Here is a 23415-nt window from a genome sequence, read left to right on the forward strand (position 1 = left end):
CAAGGCCCAGTATAGTGATGGGGACACTGTACTGTCAAAGAGCCCCGTCCTTCGGATGAGACGTTAAACTGAGGTTCTGACTCTCTGTGGTCATTAAATCTCCCATGGCACTTCTCGTAAAGAGTAGGGGTGTAACCCCACCTGGCCAAATTTCCTCCATTGGCCCTTACCAATCATGGTCTCCTAATAATCCCCATCCACTGAATTGGCTCTATCCCCCTCTCTCCTCTCCACCTATCGCTGGTGTGTGTGAGCGCACTGGCGCTGTTATATTGTGGCTGCCGTTGCATCATCCCAGCCCACTGGTGGTGGCTGAGGAGAAACCCCAGACAGGAGTGTAAAGCGCTTTGGGTGTACATTAGTACATATGAAAGCACTACAGTCCCTGACAAAAGTCTTGTCGCTTATCTATTTTCTAGAAATACCTGATATTAACCTGACTTTTAATTAATTAATTGGTGTTAGAAATAGCTCATATGAAAAGCTAAAACCCTCCCAAATGATGTTTAATGCACTGAAATAAATAATGTTCATAGAAAAAATATTTATCATTTAATCAAGACAGAAAGGTCAAATTTTGGCAAGACACAAGTTTTGTCGCCTATACAGAAATTGAACAAATTTACTGCAAATACAAAAATATGTCAGCAAATTAAAATGTGGTGCTGTGAGATCCAAATTTAATATCTTGTATGACTTCCATGAGCTTGAAGGACTGCATCCATGCGGTTTAGCAAGGATTCATACAATTTATTGATGAAGTCATCAGGAATAGCTAAGAAAGCAGTCTTGCATGCCTCCCAGAGTTCATCAATATTCTTTGGTTTCGTCTTCCATGCGTCCTCTTTCATCCTACCCCACATATGCTCAATGATGTTCATGTCTGGTGACTGGGCTGGCCAATCCTGGAGCATCTTGATCTTCTTCGCCTTGAGGAACTTTGATGTGGAGATGGAAGTATGCGATGGAGCACCGTCCTGCTGCAGAATTTGGCCTCTTTTATGGTTGGGAATATAAGAGGTAGCTAAGATTTCTTGGTATTTTAGACTATTGATGTTGCCTTCCACCCTGCAGATCTCTCGCACACCCCCATACTGGATGTAACCCCAGACCATGATTTTTCCGCCACCAAACTTCACTGTTTTCTGGGTGAATCTCGGATCCATTCGGGCACCAGTAGGTCTCCTGCAATATTTGCGGCGACTGTGGTGTAATTCAACTGAAGATTCATCTGAAAAATCCACCTTCTGCCACTTTTCCAGCGTCCATCCTTTTAGCAGGCTGTGGGCCTTGGCAAATGCCACACGGTTTTTCAATTGTCTTTTGTTTAGTGCTGGCTTCTGAGACAGAATCCGACAAACTGTTCTGGTTGACACAGGGACTTCAGGTGACCAGGTCTCGTGGAGCTCTGCTGCAGTGGAAAATGGGCTGGCCTTGGATTTTCGAGCCAACAAACGGTCCTCTCGAGCAGTTGTCTTGCGGGGTCTGCCTGACCTGGGCTTGCAAAAACGTCTCCAGTCTCTTCAAATCTTTTTTTAATCCTCTGTACTTGACGCTGAGACACATTGAAGGTGTCTGCCACATCAGCAGTGGATCTGGTCTTCAGCCTCATGATAATCAAAACTTTAGTCTCAGGGTGAATCTTAGGCATGTTTGCAGAGGTCTAGTTGCAGTTGATGTGAAGGTCTAGCGTACTGGGGTTCTTTTTATACACACTTGAGACCTAATTGATCCATTATTAGTCACAGGTGAAGCTCATATGACAAGGTGACAACACTTATGTCTTTGCAAAAATTGACTCAATGGGCTTTACCAAGCTGTGAATATTAGAATACTTTTTGAAATTTTAGTTTTTCACTGAAACATTATCACAAAAGCTGGTGGGATTAAAATGAGCCATTTCTTGTAAAAAAATCTTGAGTAGAAATATATTTCAGCTGCACTTTAGGCCAATTTGTACACAAGCGACAAGACTTTTGTCAGGGACTGTATATAAATGCCTCATTCATTCATTCATTCATTCATTCATTCATTCATTCATTCATTCATTCATTCATTCATTCATTCATTCATTCATTCATTCATTCATTCATTCATTCATTCAAACAAACTGATATACAAATATTGGCACATTTGGAGTACTGATATACAAATATTGGCACATTTGGAGTACTGATATACAAATACTGACACACTTGGAGTACTGATATACAAATACTGACACATTTGGAGTACGGATATACAAGTACTGATATACAAATACTGGCACATTTGGAGTACTGATATACAAATATTAGCACATTTGGAGTACTGATATACAAATACTGACACACTTGGAGTACTGATATACAAATACTGACACATTTGGAGTACGGATATACAAATACTGACACACTTGGAGTACTGATATACAAATACTGACACATTTGGAGTACGGATATACAAATACTGACACACTTGGAGTACTGATATACAAATGATGGCACATTTGGAGTACTGATATACAAATATTAGCACACTTGGAGTACTGATATACAAATGATGGCACATTTGGAGTACTGATATACAAATATTGGCACATTTGGAGTACTGATATACAAATGATGGCACATTTGGAGTACTGATATACAAATATTGGCACATTTGGAGTACTGATATACAAATATTAGCATACTTGGAGTACTGATATACAAATATTAGCATACTTGGAGTACTGATATACAAATGATGGCACATTTGGAGTACTGATATACAAATATTAGCACACTTGGAGTACTGATATACAAATGATGGCACATTTGGAGTACTGATATACAAATATTAGCACATTTGGAGTACTGATATACAAATACTGACACACTTGGAGTACTGATATACAAATATTAGCACATTTGGAGTACTGATATACAAATACTGACACACTTGGAGTACTGATATACAAATATTGGCAAATTTGGAGTACTGATATACAAATATTGGCACACTTGGAGTACTGATATACAAATATTGGCACATTTGGAGTACTGATATACAAATATTGGCACATTTGGAGTACTGATATACAAATGATGGCACATTTGGAGTACTGATATACAAATATTGGCACATTTGGAGTACTGATATACAAATATTGGCACATTTGGAGTACTGATATACAAATATTGGCACACTTGGAGTACTGATATACAAATATTGGCAAATTTGGAGTACTGATATACAAATATTGGCACATTTGGAGTACTGATATACAAATATTGGCACACTTTGAGTACTGATATACAAATATTGGCACATTTGGAGTACTGATATACAAATATTGGCAAATTTGGAGTACTGATATATAAATACTGGCACAAAAGTCTACCAGTTTCCATGGCTGAAGTGATATACACTCCTGAACAAAATCTTAAGACCAGGGATTCATTGCAAGTTTTACACATTTCGCACTAGTGGATCATAACCAGGTTGTAAGTGTTGCTTCCAAAAGAAAATACCAAAAGAAGAAACAGGAGCAAGAGACAAAAAATAGAGAGTAGGCAATTTATTGAAAACTGCATTTAAACTGAAACAGGCCGTTCATCAGCTGATCAAAAGTTTAAGACCATAGCCATAAAAAGGTCAAATCTGCACAAAAATATGGCTTTCATGGCATTGTCCTTCAAGCAGTATACTGTCAAGATATCCTGATGGCAATGGCAAAAAGGCTTTCTCTCTTTGAACGTGGCAGGATTGTTGAGCTGCACAAGCAAGGCCTTTTGCAACGCGCCATCGCTGCTGAGTTTGAACGCAGTAAGACAGTCATTTTACATTTCTTAAAAAATCCTGAGAGTTATGGGACAAAAAAGTCAAGTGGTAGACCCAAAAAGATTTCACCTGCACTGAGCCGCAGGATCCGACGGGTTGTCCGTGAAGACACATGGGACATTGAAAAGTGGAAGAAAGTTTTATTCTCTGACAAGAAAAAAATTAACCTGGACGGTCCTGATGGCTTCCAACGTTACTGGCATGACAAGGAGATCCCACCTGAGATTTTTTCTACGCGGCACAGTGGAGGAGGCTCCATCATGATCTGGGCTGCTTTTTCCTTCAATGGGAAAATGGAGCTTCAGGTTGTGCAGGGGGCGTCAAACGGCGACTGGCTATGTGGATCTGTTGCAGCGGGCATCCCTCTTGACCAAGGGCCCCCGTCTGTGCGGTAATGACTGGGTCTTTCAACAGGACAATGCTGCAATTCACAAAGCCCGCCGGACGAAGGACTTCTTCCACGAGAATAACGTTGCTCTTTTGGACCATCCTGCGTGTTCCCCTGATCTAAATCCCATTGAGAACATTTGGGGATTGATGGCAAGGGAAGTTTACAAAAATGGACGTCAATTCCAGACCGTGGGTGCCCTTCGTGAAGCCATCTTCACCACATGGAGCACCGTTCCCACCAGCTTCCTGGAAACAGTCGCATCAAGCATGCCGAAACGAGTTTTTGAAGTGATCAACAAGAACGGTGGGGCTACTCACTACTGAGTCCTTTTTGACACTTTTAATACTGTTGTGCGTTTATTTTTGGGCTATGTTCTTAAACTTTTGATCAGCTGATGAACGGCCTGTTTCAGTTTAAATGCAGTTTTCAATAAATTGCCAACTCTCTATTTTTTGTCTCTTGCTCCTGTTTCTTCTTTTGGCGTTTTGAAGCAGCACTTACAACCCGGTTATGATCCACTAGTGCGAAATGTGTAAAACTTGCAGTGAATCCCTGGTCTTAAGATTTTGTTCAGGAGTGTATAGTTCTCTACAGTACTCTGATTTATGTGTGTAAATCATCTCTTACTTAAGCTTAGAAGTCATTATATTTCATCAGCGAGTTCATGCGAGCCACTCCACCCTCTATTATATTGTTTATGAAAAGACACCCAAACGCAGCAGGAATAGGATTGCCTTCTGCAGTGATGCAACACTGTAAAGTGACACAGCAGATGCAGGAGACACCCAGTGAGATGATACGTTACGCTCGTGTTATTGTTGTTGTGGTGCGTTTGGTTTGGGCTTGTTTTTTTCCGATTCCAGAACCCAACGGCTCATAATAACGCTGTGCTTTGATCTTCCCTTGTTGGTGCTTATTTATTCTCCTCAATGTGAATATTTTGTGGTGATGTTAATGGGCCCTCCCAGCACACATTAAAGAGCCACAAAAGCCGAGAGAAGCGAGACGGCCTGTGAGGGCTGAGGTGCGGCAGGACCGGTGTCTGTTCCTAATTGGGGGAAAATGCATTGCACATGGGCTCCTGGCTGCTCGCTGTTCGAAGCGGAGTGTAAATGTGTATGGAGCGTGCTGTTTGTGTTTGTACGTGTGTTCACTATGAGAAATGTGCTTTTGCAGATCTTGAGTAATTAGTGTGGGCCTCTCGCCCTGTCTTTCAGCTTGTGTTGTGTGTTTAGAGCTGATTAAAGAAAGATGTACTCGTCTGTAGCTCAGTTCCAGAACCCAGAGCCGCTGTGCTGTCTGCTGCCTCCATGGATCATCACTGGCTTCATTAGTCAGCCACTAAGACAGGGTCTAAAAGTAACACGCGGGCAAAAGTACTACTGAAATATGCATAAATGACCTCAAAATTCAAGATATGAGGAAAAATCCCCCTGTAATCAAGCTAAAATGATTACAACTGTTGCAGTGAATTGAATAGGTTAGACGTTTAGATCTGCTCATGTTGCATCAAATATATATTTTTATATTGATGAATGCAATGGCCAGTCATAGGCGTTTAGATTAGTCACGGGTAAAGAAGAAATCAGTGATGGGGACATTCTTGGCTCACTTTTTAAATACTTTAATTACAGATGCAAAAGCCTCTAAATCCATCTGACGTTTTTCTTTACAACAAGCATTTTTGTCAGGTTTCAATGTATAGGTTTCTACCAGTACTTCTGAATGGGCTTCATATATAAATGATTCCCATTTTGAGTAACTATCTAAACCAACTGCTAAAATATCAATGTTAAAGGGTTAGTTTGCCCAAAAATGAATATTATGTCATTAATGACTCCCCCTCATGTCGTTGGACACCCGTAAGACCTTCGTTCATCTTCAGAACACAAATGAAGATATTTTAGTGTAAAGCTGAGAAAGGCTTTAGATAGGCCTCCATTGGCATTCAGTACATTCCCACTCACAAGACCCATAAAGGCCCTAAACACATCGACACAAAGCCAACGAATGTCTCATTTTGTACAAAATACATTTTGGTCCAAAAATAACAAAAACTACGATTTTATTCAGCATTGTCTTCTCTTCCGCGTTTGTGTTCAATCCTCAAATAAAGATTGGAATGGTTATGAAATCAGTGTATTGATTCATGATTCGGGTCATTGATTCATTCACGAGTCATTGGCGATCTGAATCACGAATCAATACGCTGATTCATAACCGTTCGAATCTTTATTTGAGGATTGAACACAAACACGGAAGACTCTAGTGATGTCCGGTTTACGAACAAATCGTTCTTTTTAACCGGTTCTTTTTAGTGAACCGTGCGAACCAGTTCACTAAACTGAATCATGTTTTGCTGAGAGATCTGATGAACTCACGAGCCGCTGATACTGAGCATGCGTGAGTAACTGAACGAGCAGCGGTCCTCTCCTCAGGATCAGCAGGACAGAACCAAAAACCGTTTCTCTCGGACACGTTCAATACTGAGAACCGTCGAGCCGATGAGCAGAGCCTCTTCATACACATAACACTCTTCCCAACTGGACTATTTGCATTTTTTCCGGCTACAACGGCATTCCCACGGGACTTCAGCGCGAGACACAGCTAGCCGTCTAAAACAGGTGAATTTAAACAAAGGCTAAGTGGCTAAACTCATCTCGTTGTCATGTACAGTAAGAGACCTGTTAATGTTGGACAGACATTTTAATTGCATTTTGTGTCTGTTAAGAGGCTCAAAGACACCCTTTACGTTTATGCCCCCAGAGCTGCCGTTTTAGCTGAGGGGGGCTCTGGGCATTAACTGTAATAACTCCGTGTGGCAAGCACCAATCCGGTTCGGTTGTTTTTCTATAGACTGTACTCACAAAGATATAACGATCAAGATAAACTTAAAAAATCCCCGGAGTTGTCCTTTAAGAATTTTTTAAGAATTGCACGTAGGAACATTCTTACGAACTTCTTAGAATTTATCTTAAGAATTTTCTTAACTTCTTTTTTAAAATGTTCGTGAACCCCTGATGTTCTTCCATGCACATCCTGCCATCTTCCAGATACATGGAGCACAGTATGAACAGGTTCACCATACACTCATATGGGTCCGGCATGGGCTCGGTGTGCACTGGAACTGGCAGATGGTTATAAAGGCACTTTTTTTTAAATTAATCAAGCTAAATGCTTATGAATCAGCGGAGAAAAAGTAAAACGTTTTTTGGGACTGAAACAACTCATGAGCTCTGAAAGGGATAGTTCACCCAAATAAACAGTCAAATGGTCATCATTTATTGGGGCAAAATACTGAAAAACACATATATACATTATTAATAATAATAAATACATTATTATTTCAGTCTCTTGTTTAGATTATAATAGATTTAGACATGGAATTAATAGTGTTATGATGGATTTTCATTTTTAAATGTTGGGATTATAAGTCTGGGACGGATTCTACTCTTAAAGACAATTGGCAAATTATTCAGTTTTTCAACCGACATGAACTGAACCAACTGATTTTCTAATGATATAGACAGACAAAGGCGCGCGCGCGCACACACACACACACACACACACACACACACACACACACACACACACACACACACACACACACACACACACACACTCACACTCACACTCACACTCTCTATCTTGTGTCAGTGAATGCAGAAAGGACACAGAAGCCCCTTCTGTTTGAGAAAGACCTGCTTTATACCACAGGGCATTTGGAGACACATTTACAACATAATCCCAGCTCTCAAATCCCTATCCCTATGATCCCTATGGCTGGTGTTACAGGCAATATTAGTGATATTAGCACAATATCTTTGCTGACGATATGAAATTAGGGAACATGGATAAAGAAATTACGTGTGTGTGTGTGTGTGTGTGTCATCAGCTAACACTGAGTTTGTGTTTTTTTGTTTTTCTTTAAAATCATGTTAATATAGGGATTTTAACTCATTTTGCTCAGTAACTTTATATACTTTTTGCACATAATGTACAGCACAATCATACCCTTATAGAAATATCCTTGGTTTTATTTTTAGTAATTGATAACCATTTGTATACCTACACAAATACCAGTTAAACTATGGTTAGTTTGTGGTTACCATTGAATAACTACAAATCTTTATTATTATTGTTTGCATGGTTATTTATGTAATGGTTAATGGTTGATATATGCACTGTGTGTGTGTGTGTGTGTGTGTGTGTGTGTGTGTGTGTGTGTGTGTGTGTGTGTGTGTGTGTGTGTGTGTGTGTGTGTGTGTGTGTGTGTGTGTGTGTGTGTGTGTGTGTGTGTGTGTGTGTGTGTGTGTGTGTGTGTGTGTTTGAAGGACAACATTGGGCAGGATGGGGAATAATCAATGAAATTAAAATGGGCTTTTTATATTTTAATAAATTAATTGAAAAAAATTATAATCAACCAACTAATCAATTATTAATATAATGGTTAGTTGCAGCCCTAAACTTCATATTAGTTAGGATAGTCATTTGGAATACTGGAATCGAGAATTGTGAAATTCCACTGGTATCTAAAGCATTGGTGTCATCACAATCCTATTATTATTAAAATACAAGGTTACTTGGGTCAAAAACAGATTAAACACTTTCACATTAAACACCAAGAAAATTTCAGATCGTGATGTTCATTTACAATAAATCTGCTTCCTTTTTTTACAGCTAAACTGGCTGCTAATTCAGGAACATCACTCCCTTTTGGACACGGACCGCTTTTTTGACAGGCTAGATAATGTGTGTCACGATTTATCAAAATATCATAATTCCATTAGTATTGAAACACTTTCTGGACACTAATTTGATGACAGTATCAGCCATCACAGGTTGAGGAGAGACACAGGATGATCATTTAGAGGATTGACTTTTGGCCTGTGTTTCTTCTTCCATTACTGCTTTAATCTGTTCATTTGCATTCACAGACAGCTTTCAGTAGTGCTGGCCGCCTCTGTGTGTTGAGTGTCCTCTCATTCACCCGTCTCACTGCACGTGTGTGTGTGTGTGTGTCAATTCGCAGAACTGTATGGTTTCGACGTTCTCATTGATTCCAACCTCAAACCGTGGCTCTTGGAAGTGAACCTCTCTCCCTCATTGGCATGGTGAGCAATACACACACAATGCTTTGATTTTTCCATTTTCTTATGTGTATGCTGATGTGTACAATAACTGCTTCTTCCCAGGTCTAGGGTGTTTGTGTTGCAATGCAATTTGAGATCACTGCATTGTGCATTTTAAATTTCCGTCACATTCTGACATTCAAACAGCAAATTTTAGGCACATATAGAAATGCAATCAAATGTGAATTTTGGCTCTTGTAGCTCATATTTGGCTATTGATGTAGTTCACAATAGATTCAGGGTCCAATTCTCACTATTTAAATAAAGATTCAAACGGTTCTGAATCAGCGTATTGATTCATGATTCGGATCGCCAATGTCATGTGACTTCAGCAGTTTGACATGCGATCTGAATCATGAATCAATTTCGCTGATTCATGACCGTTTCAATCTTTATTTGAGGTTTAAAAAAAAAACCCGGAAGAGAAGCCAATGCTGAATAAAGTCGTAGTTTTTGTTATTTTTGGACCCAAATGTATTTTGGATGCTTCAAGAGACTCTAATTAACCCACTGATGTCTCATATGGACTACTGTGATGATGTTTTTATTCCCTTTCTGGACATGGACAGTATAGTGTGCATTAGGCATGTGCCGATATAAATTTTTCATGTTGTGATTAATTGCGAAGCTTTTATACGATATTATCACGATATTGAAATAAGTTGCAAAAAAAGTGTTTTCATAGCATAACAGCTTTAATAACTATTTTTGTAATAACAAAAATAACTAAATGTTTAAATACAATAATGCACCAAAAATATATACAGCTCTGGAAAAAATCAAGAGAAATCAATGTTAAGGGTTCTCTTAATTTTTTCCATAGCTGTAAAAGTACAATTTTCAAACAGATTAAAGTGCAAAAGAATTAGGCTATAAAGAACAACAGGTAACAAATTAATATAAGGGGCCCTATCTTGCACCCAGCGCAATTGACTTTGTACACCGACGCATGTGTCATTCCCATTTTGCACCCGCGCAAAGCGCGCTTTTCCCTCCACAGAAGCACGTCGCTAAACTTGTAAATGAACTTGCGCTCCCTGGGCGGTTCAGCGCAAAAAAGGAGGCGTGTTCCGGCGCAAACAATCCCTGGTGCTATTTTGCTGTTCCATTAAACAGTTGCGCCACTGACCAGAAAAAACCTGGTCTAAAGTCAGTGGCGCGTTGCGCACAGTGTATTGCATACACTGCTCATGAAATCTACACAGATGCAACAGTTATTTTTGCAAATCATAAATTGTTATACTAAAAAAATATTAACACATGAGATTTTGGTGTGCCATGAAGATGTGAAAAAATAGGCATAAATCTAGCTTACAAATTATTCAGGCTAATTGTAGTAATTAAGGATCAGACCTGTTTGCCCAATAGTGGCAACGCATATGTATATATATGGAGCTAGAAATATGACAAAATGATCTGAATTTGAATTGTATAAATCTGAGTTATTGACAAGTGTAATCTAACAAAATTGAATATTATGTTGCATTTTACACAGTACTGAATTTGAATTTTTTTAAATGTTGAATATAGAACCTTTGAAATTGAACACATCTGAAATGTTTTTATGTCGAAATTATATAAACATGTATTTTCAAACAGCAGATATTTTGTTCTGAATTAATAGACAGTAAATATTCAGTTTTTGAAAATACAGATTCAAGATTTCAGATGAAGAAGAAATTCAGATCATCAAATTCAATATTCTAAAATTCAGATCAACAAATTCAATATTCTAAAATTCAGATCATCAAATTCAATATTCTAAAATTCAGATCATCAAATTCAATATTCTAAAATTCAGAAGGTCATCATCAGGGAAGCGTAAAGGATGTCAGAAAAATCCAACGGAGCACCATCTAATCATTTCATTTCCTATTTGTAATGGAATAAAGAGAAAAGATCAAACGGTCCTTTTATACTTTTTTGTTTATTTTAGATTAATGCACGGAAAAAGAGATTTTGGCTAGATTTCTGACAAATAATCCCAAAAAATTCTAATCATCAGGGCATGTTGTAGTCCAGGAGTTAATGACAGACATTTCATTTTTGGGTGAACTAACCCTTTAACTACGACTTTTGCATGATCATATTCTACATCCTTTAGAATCAAGTACATTTCTTGTGAAAAACCTGTACTTTTACTTCGTTACAATCGGTGGCGTTCCTCCGCTACTGTCAATGGTAATAATTAATTATATATTTTAAAACAAGTTAATATGACTTGTTCGCAAGTCTCGCGAAATGTTGGAGAGGCTGCTTCGCGAGAGGTGTAGGCCTACGCGCATCATCCGCATATAATTAGCGCGCGTTTAGTCAGATGATGGCCAAAGCAGAGGAAGATCACGAAGGTGTGTGTGAGCTATGGGAGGCAGATCAGTCGTTCCCTCTAGTTCATCAAGTTTTCACTCCTAGATGTCAATAAGAATAGTTTCATAATGCTATACTGTGTGCACCAAAATGAACGGACATCAGCATACAAGAATTGCAGCTCCAACCTGAAAAAACATGTAACTAGCGGTAAGTGTAACAATGTTGCTTATATTTGAACACTATTAATGGTAATTTGGTAACTATGGGCACTTTTCCCTTATTGTAATACTATTTCACACACTGTCCGAGTGTTTCCAACAATAATGAACTCTAGAGGCAGAAAAACAGCATTTTCTTTTTCGTTTTGTTTAACCATAGTCCATGATTTGTAAACGAATACATTTTGGATGTTCGTCTTTTCTTACCTATTAAGTTTGCTCGATAGCTCAGCTGATACAGATTTGTATTTGCAATTAGACAAACTTGGGAACGAACCCCGTGAAGAACGAGTCATGATAAAAGAGCTCAAAGACGAGATCAAAACACAAGCTAAAATTACATGGATACAATTGTATTTGTCACATTTGCTTTTGTTAACAATATCGGGTAGGTTTAGGGTTCAGTGTGGGAGCACGTTAATAACCCAACGTAACAAATGCCAGATTCACGCGCATCTGTTCCGGGGGAAAAACTTAGCTTTTAGCGTCACCCAGTGGACATTTCATTTTGAAATTGTCACGATATGTACGTATTGGTACATATTTTGTGGTTTGCAAAACCGTTGCCACAGCTACGTTTTTCCTATGACCAGGCTAAAAACGAAACAAATAGATAGCCTAATTCGACTTGCATTTACATAAATCCAGACAGACAACAGTCTGAAGTGTAGGCTTTACTTACAAATAAAAACGGGATTGTATTTTATGCCTACCTAAAGAATGCATATACTTATAGAAACATAAGAACAAAGTATGTTTTAAAAAGAGCCCTGGTTAGCCCAGCACACCATTAATTTACACTGTTTAACCATCACACATATACATACATACATATATATATAGATATATGGAGGTCTGTGAAAGCGCTAGTCTGAAATTCAGGGTTTTCGCTTCTTATCAATCAGATCGAAAGTAACTAGTAACTAAGTACTTGAGTAGTTTTTTTATTGAATACTTTTTTTACTCTTACTCAAGTAACTATTACGATTGTTACTTTTACTTTTACTTGAGTAAATATTTCCGTAAGTACTTTTACTTTTACTTGAGTACAGATTTTGGCTACTCTACCCACCTCTGGCCTGCGCCTGCAGCCATATTGTTCTGATAGCGACCAGTTGTGAAATATATCTGCCATGATAGTGCCTCTAGAGAGAGCTGTGCAGGTCAACTCTCCTCATGTCAAGAGACGCTATAGTTTAGCGGCTAATGCTAAAATGTCCAGCCTTTAGCCTCATTGAGTCAGCAGACTCCCAGCAGACAGACAAAGGGCGGTGCAAACCAAAGACATTACAGCAACTGTAGCTCTCAATGTGTTGGCCTTTATTGGTTTTACCTTCACAAAAAGTATGATAACGTTTTGGCAGCAATGTTTTATTTTGGGCTGAATTGAGAGCTTTTAATTTGAGAAGTTCTGAGACGCATTCAGTAGAGTCTGTGGATCGCTAGACTCGCCTCTAAACTGTCATGAGATGTGTGTGGGATGATCAAACAAACAGTGAACCATTGAAACATTTGCTTATAACACAGGCTTCGGCACCAACATCTGAACAATAACTCAAATTCAGCTTCCTTTTGATCTAAAATATTGGCAAGTCAACCAGCAAAAAAAGGTGCCATGCTTCGTCTCATTATATTCTTTACAAACAGACACAACTTCACTGCAGATTAGACAAACGCCGCATTCACAAAGCCAGGTAGGATGAACACACACTTGTTAACATCACTCAGAACGTGACGTAATAATGGCTCACCTCCAGCATGCAAACAGTTAAACAAATGCAGTTTAGTATGTGAGGAATAATTCTGCGAGTAAAAGAAGGCTACGCCAAATAATTATTACATTAAGTTAGGCTCCATTGTGTAACAAGCTAATTTAATACACATTCATTATTCACACTATGGAAAGAGGGAAAAATAAAACTTTTTTTTTTAAGAGTGTGACTCAAACATGACATTAATGGACTTATTTAAGTCCTCTGTAATTTTTTTAGTTAATTTTATATCGTTATCATATGACGTTCTAGCCTAAAAATCTAGACGCACCCTAGCGGCAGCAAATCTAATCTGCCCGCAAGTGTCGTCTAGTAACTCTCAATACCCTTCTGAGCTGTATTCCCCTAACTCTTGCCGGGCCAATCACATCGTGTATAGAGTCGGTGGGCGATGGCATAATGACGATGGCAGAGTTGCGTTTGCGTGCTTCAAGTAAACACAGAAACTGGCGAACGGCGGTCTTTCGAATCAGCTTTGACCGCGATTCTGGAAGACTTGGAGTTAAGCTTTCCTCTGAGAAAAGAACAAAGAACGGCACTGAAGTCATTCTTAAAAAGGGAAGATGTGTTCGGAGTTTAGCCGACCGGATACACCGAATGTTTAATCTGTCAGCGAGCTCTGCTTCACCTTCGTTGCTCTGGTTGGTGTAGCGCTATCCTATCGCGTGCAGAGGGAGTTTGAAAGACAACCGTTTATCCGCCCCTCGGATTGAGCCGTCAATGGGGAGTTTCCAGACCAAACATCTTGATGTGGGTCAGGCTTGTCAGGCTAATGACCTTCTTCTTTCAGACTAATACAATCAGAGTTATAAGCAACTAGTTAATAGTGAGAATTGGACTCTAAACTATGATGTACAGTGGATGATAGACTTTCCTAAATGCTTTCAGCAGACAAAAACTCCATAAAACAGTGAAAGCTGTGAGTTTTAAATATGATCCAGAACTTTTATAAAGTGCATGCCATTGTAAAGTCTGTAAGCCTCATTTTCATCCATGCAAAATTTAATATGCTGTAAAGAACATCTCAAGCCTTCCTTATGAACTTCTGATCTAAGCCACAGTGTCTGTCATAAGTAGTGGGATCAGATCGAAGCCTTCATAAAAAGCCAACTTCATAGCGTAAGACTAGATGAGTGGAAGGATTTCTCCTTACAGGTAATTTAGTCGGCCATCAGAGAGCTACTGCTGTGAGGTCTAGACATGTCCAAAACTGGATCAGAAGCTTTGATGCTCTGCATTAAGATATTGCAGCCAGTGTGTTACCAGACTGACTTTGCAAACTGCAAACATGGGACATTATTCCATCATCATCTACGGTATGAACACAGGCCAAATCATCATCGGCTTCTTGGAAGCTGAAATGAAGGGTTAGAAAACCAACCTGCGTTCCCATGCCAGGGGTTGCATAAAGACTGGCAAAAGCCATAAAGTGAAGATCTTTCCAAGGCAACGCTCTCTCACCTCTAACATTCGATTGGCTAATATTACTGATGAGCAATGCCATTCCGATGCTCTAATGATGAACCAGACCACAAGACTAGGAAGATCCTAATAGCAAATGGCTTCCATCAAAGGGGAAGGTGCAATAGTTGGCCTGAGAAATTGCATCAAGAAGCCCAGCACCAAATTCATCAGGATAATAAAGAGCCACACAGATTTCAAGGCCACGTACCCTCTCGCCTGCTAACCAACCAACACCAAGAACAAACATGCTTACGATTAAAAAGCTATTCAAGGGATAGCTCACCTAAATATGAAAATTACCCCATGATTTACACTCCCTCAAGTCATACTAGGTGTTTGTGACATTATCATTTCAGATGAACCCAATCAGAGTTAATATATATATATGATTCACTTTTATGATGGATAGATGCACTTTTATTATAGATAGGTGCACTTTATGATGGATAGATGCATGGTGCACGCTTTGAAGAATGATGCTCACGTGCCACTGTTGGTGCTTTCGGCGGGGTCAGGGGTTAGAGGTAACCCTGACTGGTCAGCGGCTATGCCTCCCCATACGCCACAAACTGAGCTGCTCTGTGTATTCTGACAGCTTTCTATCAGAACCAGCATTAACTTCTGGAGCAGTTTGAGCTCCAGTAGCTCGTCTGTTTGATCGGACCACACGGGCCAGCCTTCGCTCCCCACGTGCATCAATGAGCCTTGGCCGCCCATGACCCTGTGGCCGGTTCTCCACTGGTCCTTCCTTGGAGCACTTTTGATAGATACTGACCACTGCAGACCGGGAACAGCCCACAAGAGCTGCAGTTTTGGAGATGCTCTGACCCAGTCGTCACAATTTGGCCCTTGTCAAACTCGCTCAAATCCTCACGCTTGCCCATTTCTCCTGCTTCTTACACATCAACTGAGGACTAAATGTTCACTTGCTGCCTAATATATCCCACCGACTAACAGGAGCCGTGATGAAGAGATCATCAGTGTTATTCACTTCACCTGTCAGTGGTCATAATGTTATGCCTGACCGGTGTATATATGTCCTATGGTAAATTGCCTGTTTTGGCTGTAAATGTTCTTTTTACAGCCAAGGCTTGCTAAATTAACCCTAATATATACTTAAACCCCACTTGAACCCCGTTAATTGTCCCTTGCAGCTACATTCCTATTTACTTTGTTTAATTTTTAACTGTGATTTAGAACTACCTTTGTCATCTTTGGACTATATGCGTTACAAGTTGTAACAAGTTCTTTGTAAGGAAGGATGAGGACAAGGGGTCGGCGTGACTGCTGACGTCTTTTATTTGCAAAAACTCAAAACAACAAGCGTGCACACTTTCTCGTGTCACTCTCTCAGAACTCTCAGATACTCTTTAACTTCCGGGTTACAGCCCTTCCGGCTTCCGGGAATACTCAGTCTCTGGGGGTGCGTCAGCAGTCGCTCTCTCTCTCCCCTGCTTCCGATTCCACTGGCGTTTTATCCTCTCTCCACGCCCATTACTGGAACAAGATACAGGTGTTATCAATCTGCGTCCAACCCACTCACTAACCGCTCGTCCCGCGGCTCTCTCTCCCGCTGCAGACCTCGCTGAACCATGCCCCCCTTGCCACACAAGTATTTATAGTACCGAACCTAATTAAACAGGCTGTGGGACTACAAAGAATGATTACCTAAAAATGTACGTCCGAATGCAAGTTTGAGGGACTATATTTAAATTAAATACACACACCTCTATATCCCTCAGCGTGCCATTGGTTGCCGACCCCTGCTGTGATGTTTTTCACTGGATGGAAATGAGCAGCGTAGACATTCTGACCAACAGTGTTGCCACAGTTACTTTGAAAAAGTAATCTGATTACTGATTACTGATTACTCCTTTAAAAAGTAACTTAGTTACTTTACAGATTACTTGATTTTAAAAGTAACTAAGTTAGATTACAAGTTACTTTATTAGTTACATTCAGGAGTTGCCGACAACAACCCTGCCGCCTCAAAATAGAAATGACAACCGTTTTTGGCAACACACTTTATTGCATTTATGCCAGAGCCTGACGGCCCCGACTTTTTTACGCCCCTTTTTTAGGCTTCTCCTTCGTTTTATATTTATTTTAATAATTAAAATGAACAATGAGATGTGCTGGTGGAAACAACATGAGACCATGATAGCTTGCGCCACTGTCGAGAAATGGCTCGCGCAGGGTTAAAGAGTCCGTTTCTTCAGTGCAGCTGCTAGAGTTATGGCCTTTTTACAACCGGTTCCTTCATTCGTTTTCTCTGAGCAGGTATCTATCGGATTGCTAAATGACCAGGAGTAACGTTAGGCCTAAATGCCTTCCGAGAGTCTTTCGAGACGTATTTAATTCTGATCACTCAAACAAACCGATTCAGAAGGTGCATGAAAGCATTTCAAACTAAACCGGACAAATGTAAATATCTGGTTGTTTAAACCACATGTGTAAATTTTACTCCTGGCAAATAATTAAGAAATAAATGTGTGAGAGCGTGTTATGTTGTAGTCAGATAGATATGACGGTGCTACTGCTACATCGCTGCAAACGAGTAAAGCAAGCCAACGCAAATGGCCGTTAATGAAACTTTAAAATAAGTCACACAAAACACAATCATCTTCAATATAAATTAATGAGACTAATGATCTTACCAGTGCTTAGGTCTCTCTCTCTCATATTGCGATCTTTGAATTTGAAATGGGCTGCTGAATAAAATGCTAGAATCTTTTGCTTTGATGTAAACTCCGTTAAATGAGCATAGGCTATACCGCGGGAATTGAAGATCGGATTTATATTAATTTAGCTGAAGTCTAAGGTAGGCTATAAGACAACCTGCATGTCCTTTTTTTTTTTTCGTTGTTTTGAGCGCCGTTGCGAGCAATAGGCTAATCTACCAGCCTGCCTCAGCTCGTCAGAAATGCCTTTGTGGTGGTATAATAACTAGCCTACTTTGTTTTTAATGTCAAAGTGGTTATATTTCGTTTCATTTCTTTATTGAGTTCATTTAGAAAAATGTTTAGAGCAATTTTTGTTTGTTAAATTAAAGTTTTAATTTTTTTATGTGACGACCCAGTGAGTTAACCGCATGAGTCTCTCAAACCAACTCTTGAATTGTCTTGCCTATATAAACTTTAATTTAACAAACAAAAAATTGCTCTGAACATTGTTCTAAATAAGGATAAAAAAGAAACGAAACGAAAAATAACTACTTTGACATTAAAAACAAAACTGAACTATTTTAATGGCTGCAACAATGTAAAAAGTAAAATAAATAAATAAAAAACACGGGCTCCAGCCGGACTCGGGCTGAGAATTTTGATAAGCTGTTGGTTTTTACAAAGGAAAATGACTAGAATAGTAACTCACAGTGACTTGGATAAGTAACTTTAATCTGATTACTGGTTTGGAAATAGTAACGCGTTAGATTACTCGTTACTGGAAAAAAGTAGTCAGATTAGAGTAACCCGTTACTGGCATCACTGCTGACCAATATCTGCTTTTGTGTTTAACGGGAGAAAGAAAATAATCATGTTAGAGTGTGCTGTGTTCTCTTAAAGGCTTCAGTTCATTGGCCCAGCGGGTTTATATAACACTGCACTAATACTCTTTTCCCTCTTTCTTATATTTCTAGTGATGCTCCTCTTGATTTAAAGATAAAGGCCAGCATGATCTCCGACATGTTTTCTCTTGTGGGTAAGTGTCTTCTTTTTTCCCAGGCTCAGAGTTCACAGTCCTCTACACTTCACCTCAGTCTCATGTTGTAAATGCTCTTGTACGGTCACATTTTCAAACCACAGAGCTGCCATAAGTGCGGGTTACTGCCTGTGGCCGTGGCTTTTGTCATGTGGGTCACATTTGTTTGGGTTACAGTAATGGCCGGTTAAGAGGATGGAGGGTTGTGCTCTCCTCCTTAACATGAGGTTTTATAGGGCTCTATGATTTTTGCCATGCAGAAAACAAAGATGGAACCGCTGAATCCAGTATAACACTGGCACTGAATTTGGCAAATTTTGGATAGATAATCAAAAGTAGTGATATACAGTACAGATATAATTTTTTTTTATTTTATTTTTTTTATTTTTAAAACAGGAAAAGATTAAGGACAATCGGGCCTGGCTCAGTATACAACTGATTTTCAGCTGGTTCCTGCTCTGCAGAACATAAAAACCACATTCACAACAAAGCCCACACACTTGACATCTAAAGACATCAACAGACACACATTACCAAGATATGGGCGACAGGGGGGCTATAGAACCATCTTAATGATCACAGATATACCTGTCCATTAAATATTGAGCAAATGTTTTTTTAAATAGTCTTCTTGATGTGATAGTCCTGATGTGCTGTGGGATCTCATTCCAGTTTTTAGTTAGCACAAGAAAAAAAGATCTCTGTCCATAACAATTTCTAAAAGTTAAATGGCAATATGGACGAGTGTCTTATATCATTAAAGCACAAAACACTGCTGAAGTCTGATTGCTCTACTATACAAAATCAAGCTCACCTTATAAGCACACACAAACTCATCTGAAGAAAATATCGGCACACACACACACACACACACACATACACGCACATGTCGTGTTTTCATGTTTTATGGGGACATTCCATAGGCGTAATGGATTTCATACTGCACAAACTGGACATCCTATCCCCTTACACTGCCCCTGCCCCTAAACCTACCCATCACAGAAAACATTCTGCATTTTTACTTTCTCAAAAAAACTCCTGTGTGATTTATAAGATGTTTTCCTCATGGGGACCTAAAAATGTCGCCACAAGGACAAGGATTTCGGATATTGCCATCTTTGTGGGGCAATTAAATCTGTTACATCGTAAAACATAATCTAGAAAAATAAAAACGGAAAAATTAAAATGCACTTCAGAAGGGCCGTGTGTTTAGCCTCTGTCTCTCTCACTTTATCCACATTGCACAAGGATCAGGAATCACTAATGGGGCGTTGTTGCTGGAGCTTAGATCGGGCTCAAATCAAGCTTGACCCTACCTGAGCCTGTGCATGTTGTGTCCGAGCACGGCCTGACACATTGACTGTAATTATGAGCCCGAGCCCGACTTAAACCCGACCATTTTTAACACGTGGGCATTCTGACGAGAACGAGCCTATAATGAGCAAAGCGGACCGCTGTGACCACGCTCAATAATCCACAGGCGCGCTCATGAACCGGTCTAATCCAGCTCAGACTTGACATTTATCTGGAGCTTACTATACTTGTTGTAGCCATTAAACAATGTTGTTTTTGTTTTAAATATTATAATATTATTTTACAATTTCATCTGATTATGAAGTGCAAAGAAGCGTGTGGGTCAGAAATGATTTATTATATTTTAAGTATATTAAGTTTTGTTTTGAAGAAAGCCTTTCTTTAAAGTGAATTTCGTTTTGTATAAATTGTATCTTAATTTTAATTTAATTTTAGGTTTCTTCAGCCAATTGCCTGGATTTAATGAATAAGAAGCAAATAGCAGACTATAATTGTGACATGAAGTCGCGGGAGTGATCGCTTTCATTACTCATGAACTGGAGCGGGTCTCATAAATAAACCCAAACTCAGCAGGCCACTTGCCTCACAGACATGAGGCATATGTGTATAGAAAGCTTGAAATGTCCACTTTTAAACTAAAAGATTCGAAATGAGCAAAGTGCAGTGTTGACGAGCAGCTCATGCGTTTCTGTTCAGACGCTGCGCTCAAACACTGCATGTGCTGCGAGTTTAACACACACTTTTACACTAATCCTGACTTGTGCAACTTTGTAGCCTACACATTTGTTTCTTAGTTTTAGTATTAGTACTTACTTTGGCAAAGCATATATTATTTCTGATTTTGGCATAGCTTTCTGCCCACCCAATTAGGCTAATAAAGTACTGATTAAAAAACACAAACGCTTGATCAAGGGCCCGGTCCGAGAATAGTCGGTTCGGGTCAATTTCGGGCACGGGCAGGGAATCTAAACTTTAATTGTTGCCTGCTGGTGGTTTTGTCACATTTTTCCGACCATGCAATTGGAAATGTGACGTGCCTGAATAGAAATCAATCCCCTGCATGCTCAGCACAGTTTTCGAGTTTGCGCCGCAGGCAGTGCTCATTAGCATTAGATGGCTTACATGAAGGAATTATCAACAGAACATTAGACGCTTGCATGAGTCATTGAACTGTCACAGTTTGGCTGAAGAAAAGGCCTCTGCAGTGCTCATGAAAATAATAAATGCTCAAGGCAAGGTTTTGTTGTACTTATGCAATCGGTTTATACCACTCCAAAAACTCACCAGAGAAAGCACCGCTCACTGTAACGACTGATCTCAGTACAGAGATGGTTGTAGATCACATGCAGTGTTTATAGCATGATCCACATTTCTGATGATTACTTTACGACTTGTCATAGTAAAAGTCAATACTTTCTACTATGGTCACTTTTTTTTGTTTGTCAACTCTTGACCCATTAATATGGTAAATGGACTGCATTTATATAGCGCTTTTAACAACCCCTATGGCCATCCAAAGCGCTTTACATCTTGCCTCACATTCACCCATTCACTCTCTCATTCACACACCGACGGTGGTGTCAGCCATGTAAGGCGCCATCCAGCTCGTCGGGAGCAGCTGGGGTTAGGTGTCTTGCTCATGGACACCTCGACACTTGGTCAGGTGGAACCGGGGATCAAACCACCAACCTTTCGGTTTGTAGACAACCTACATGAACCACTGAGCCACTGTCCCCCAACTGTAATACTTACACTTTCTATTCTATTTCTATTCTAATCTTTGTTTTATTAATAAAACCCTTGCTATGTGTACTGTGCTAGACTAACTGACATTTAAATGTTGTTCTTTTGTTGATTGAACTGCTTCTATTGTTCTCCTCATCTGTAAGTCGCTTTAGACAAAAGTGTCTGATAAATTATAAAAATTTAAATGTAAAGTGTAATGATAATGTAACAAAGTTCGTATATATACCTCCTTTTTGGTCTTGGGTCTCGGACAGGTTGCAATCGCGGCAGTCTTATCAATTTGGGGACGCACCTGTCCATGACCCAAGTGGAAGCCCAGATACCTTACTTCCACCCGCCCAATCGCACACTTCTTTGGGTTGGCCGTGAGCCCCGCTCCCCTCAGCGACCTCAGGACCGCCCTCACATGCTGCATATGCCGCTGCCAATCGTGACTGTAAATCACAATGTCATCCAGATACGCAGCAGCATATGCGGCATGGGGCCGCAAAATCCTATCCATGAGTCGCTGGAAGGTCGCGGGTGCCCCGAACAAGCCGAAAGGAAGCGTGACAAATTGGTGCAATCCAAACGGCGTGGTGAAAGCTGTCTTTTCTTTGGACAATGGAGACAAGGGGATCTGCCAATAGCCCTTTGTTAAGTCCAGTGTCGAATAAAATCGAGCCGTGCCCAACCGATCAAGCAACTCGTCAACCCGCGGCATTGGATACGAGTCGAACTTCGACACTGCGTTCACCTTGCGGTAGTCCACACAGAACCTGACCGAGCCGTCTGTTTTGGGGACCAAAACTATCAGGCTCGCCCAGTCACTGTTGGACTCCTCGATTATTCCCATGTCGAGCATTGCCCCTAATTCTTCCTGAACTACCTTTTTCTTGTGTTCAGGCAAACGATACGGCCGGCTGCGAACTACCACGCCCGGCTCGGTCTCGATATGGTGCTGAATCAAGTCGGTACGTCCCGGTAGGGGTGAGAACACGTCAGCGAACTGCAAACCTGTAGTTTTGATAAATCAGTGAGTTGGAACGGTGAGAGGTGATCTCCACCAGGGGCCAGCGCGACCGATTGTGCTTTAATGCTCGCCTCTGGCCCGAGATCATCCTCTCCCCCGATCACCGTTGCCAACAACACTGATTCCACCTCATTCCATTTCTTAAGCAGGTTGAGGTGATATATTTGACGCGCCCCGTTCCTATCGGATCGTATCACTTCATAATCGAGCTCTCCTACCTGTCGTGCGACCTCAAACGGCCCCTGCCACTTTGACATTAATTTCGAGCTCGACGTAGGGAGTAGAACTAGCACTTTCTCTCCCGGTGTGAATGAGGCGATTCAGCGTGGCCGCCTGTCCCAGGTGGCCCGCCATTGGATTAGAGTGAGCCGCCAGGAAAAGCATTTCCCGGCGGCTCTTCGGTACTAACAACTGGGTTGTATCTACCTTTGTCTGAGTGTCTTGGGTCACTCGATACAACCGATCCTTTATTATGGCAAAATACGGATACGAGACAGGCAAGGCAGGTTGGAGAGACTGGCCGTCAATCGATCGGACCTGCTGGAAGGCATTT

General features: G+C 40.2%; 1 protein-coding gene across 1 annotated transcript in view; it reads left to right on the top strand.

Moving 5' to 3' along the window:
- Positions 1–23415, top strand: part of ttll5 (tubulin tyrosine ligase-like family, member 5) — a 219989-nt gene that overhangs the window by 43431 nt on the left and 153143 nt on the right. Inside the window, exons 13-14 of the mRNA XM_067456243.1 lie at positions 9228–9309; positions 18729–18790. Of these exons, the coding sequence (XP_067312344.1) occupies positions 9228–9309; positions 18729–18790 (144 nt within the window). The remainder of the gene's footprint in view (positions 1–9227; positions 9310–18728; positions 18791–23415) is intronic.

Source organism: Pseudorasbora parva, chromosome 10, assembly GCF_024679245.1.
Source record: "Pseudorasbora parva isolate DD20220531a chromosome 10, ASM2467924v1, whole genome shotgun sequence".
Taxonomy (NCBI): domain Eukaryota; kingdom Metazoa; phylum Chordata; class Actinopteri; order Cypriniformes; family Gobionidae; genus Pseudorasbora; species Pseudorasbora parva.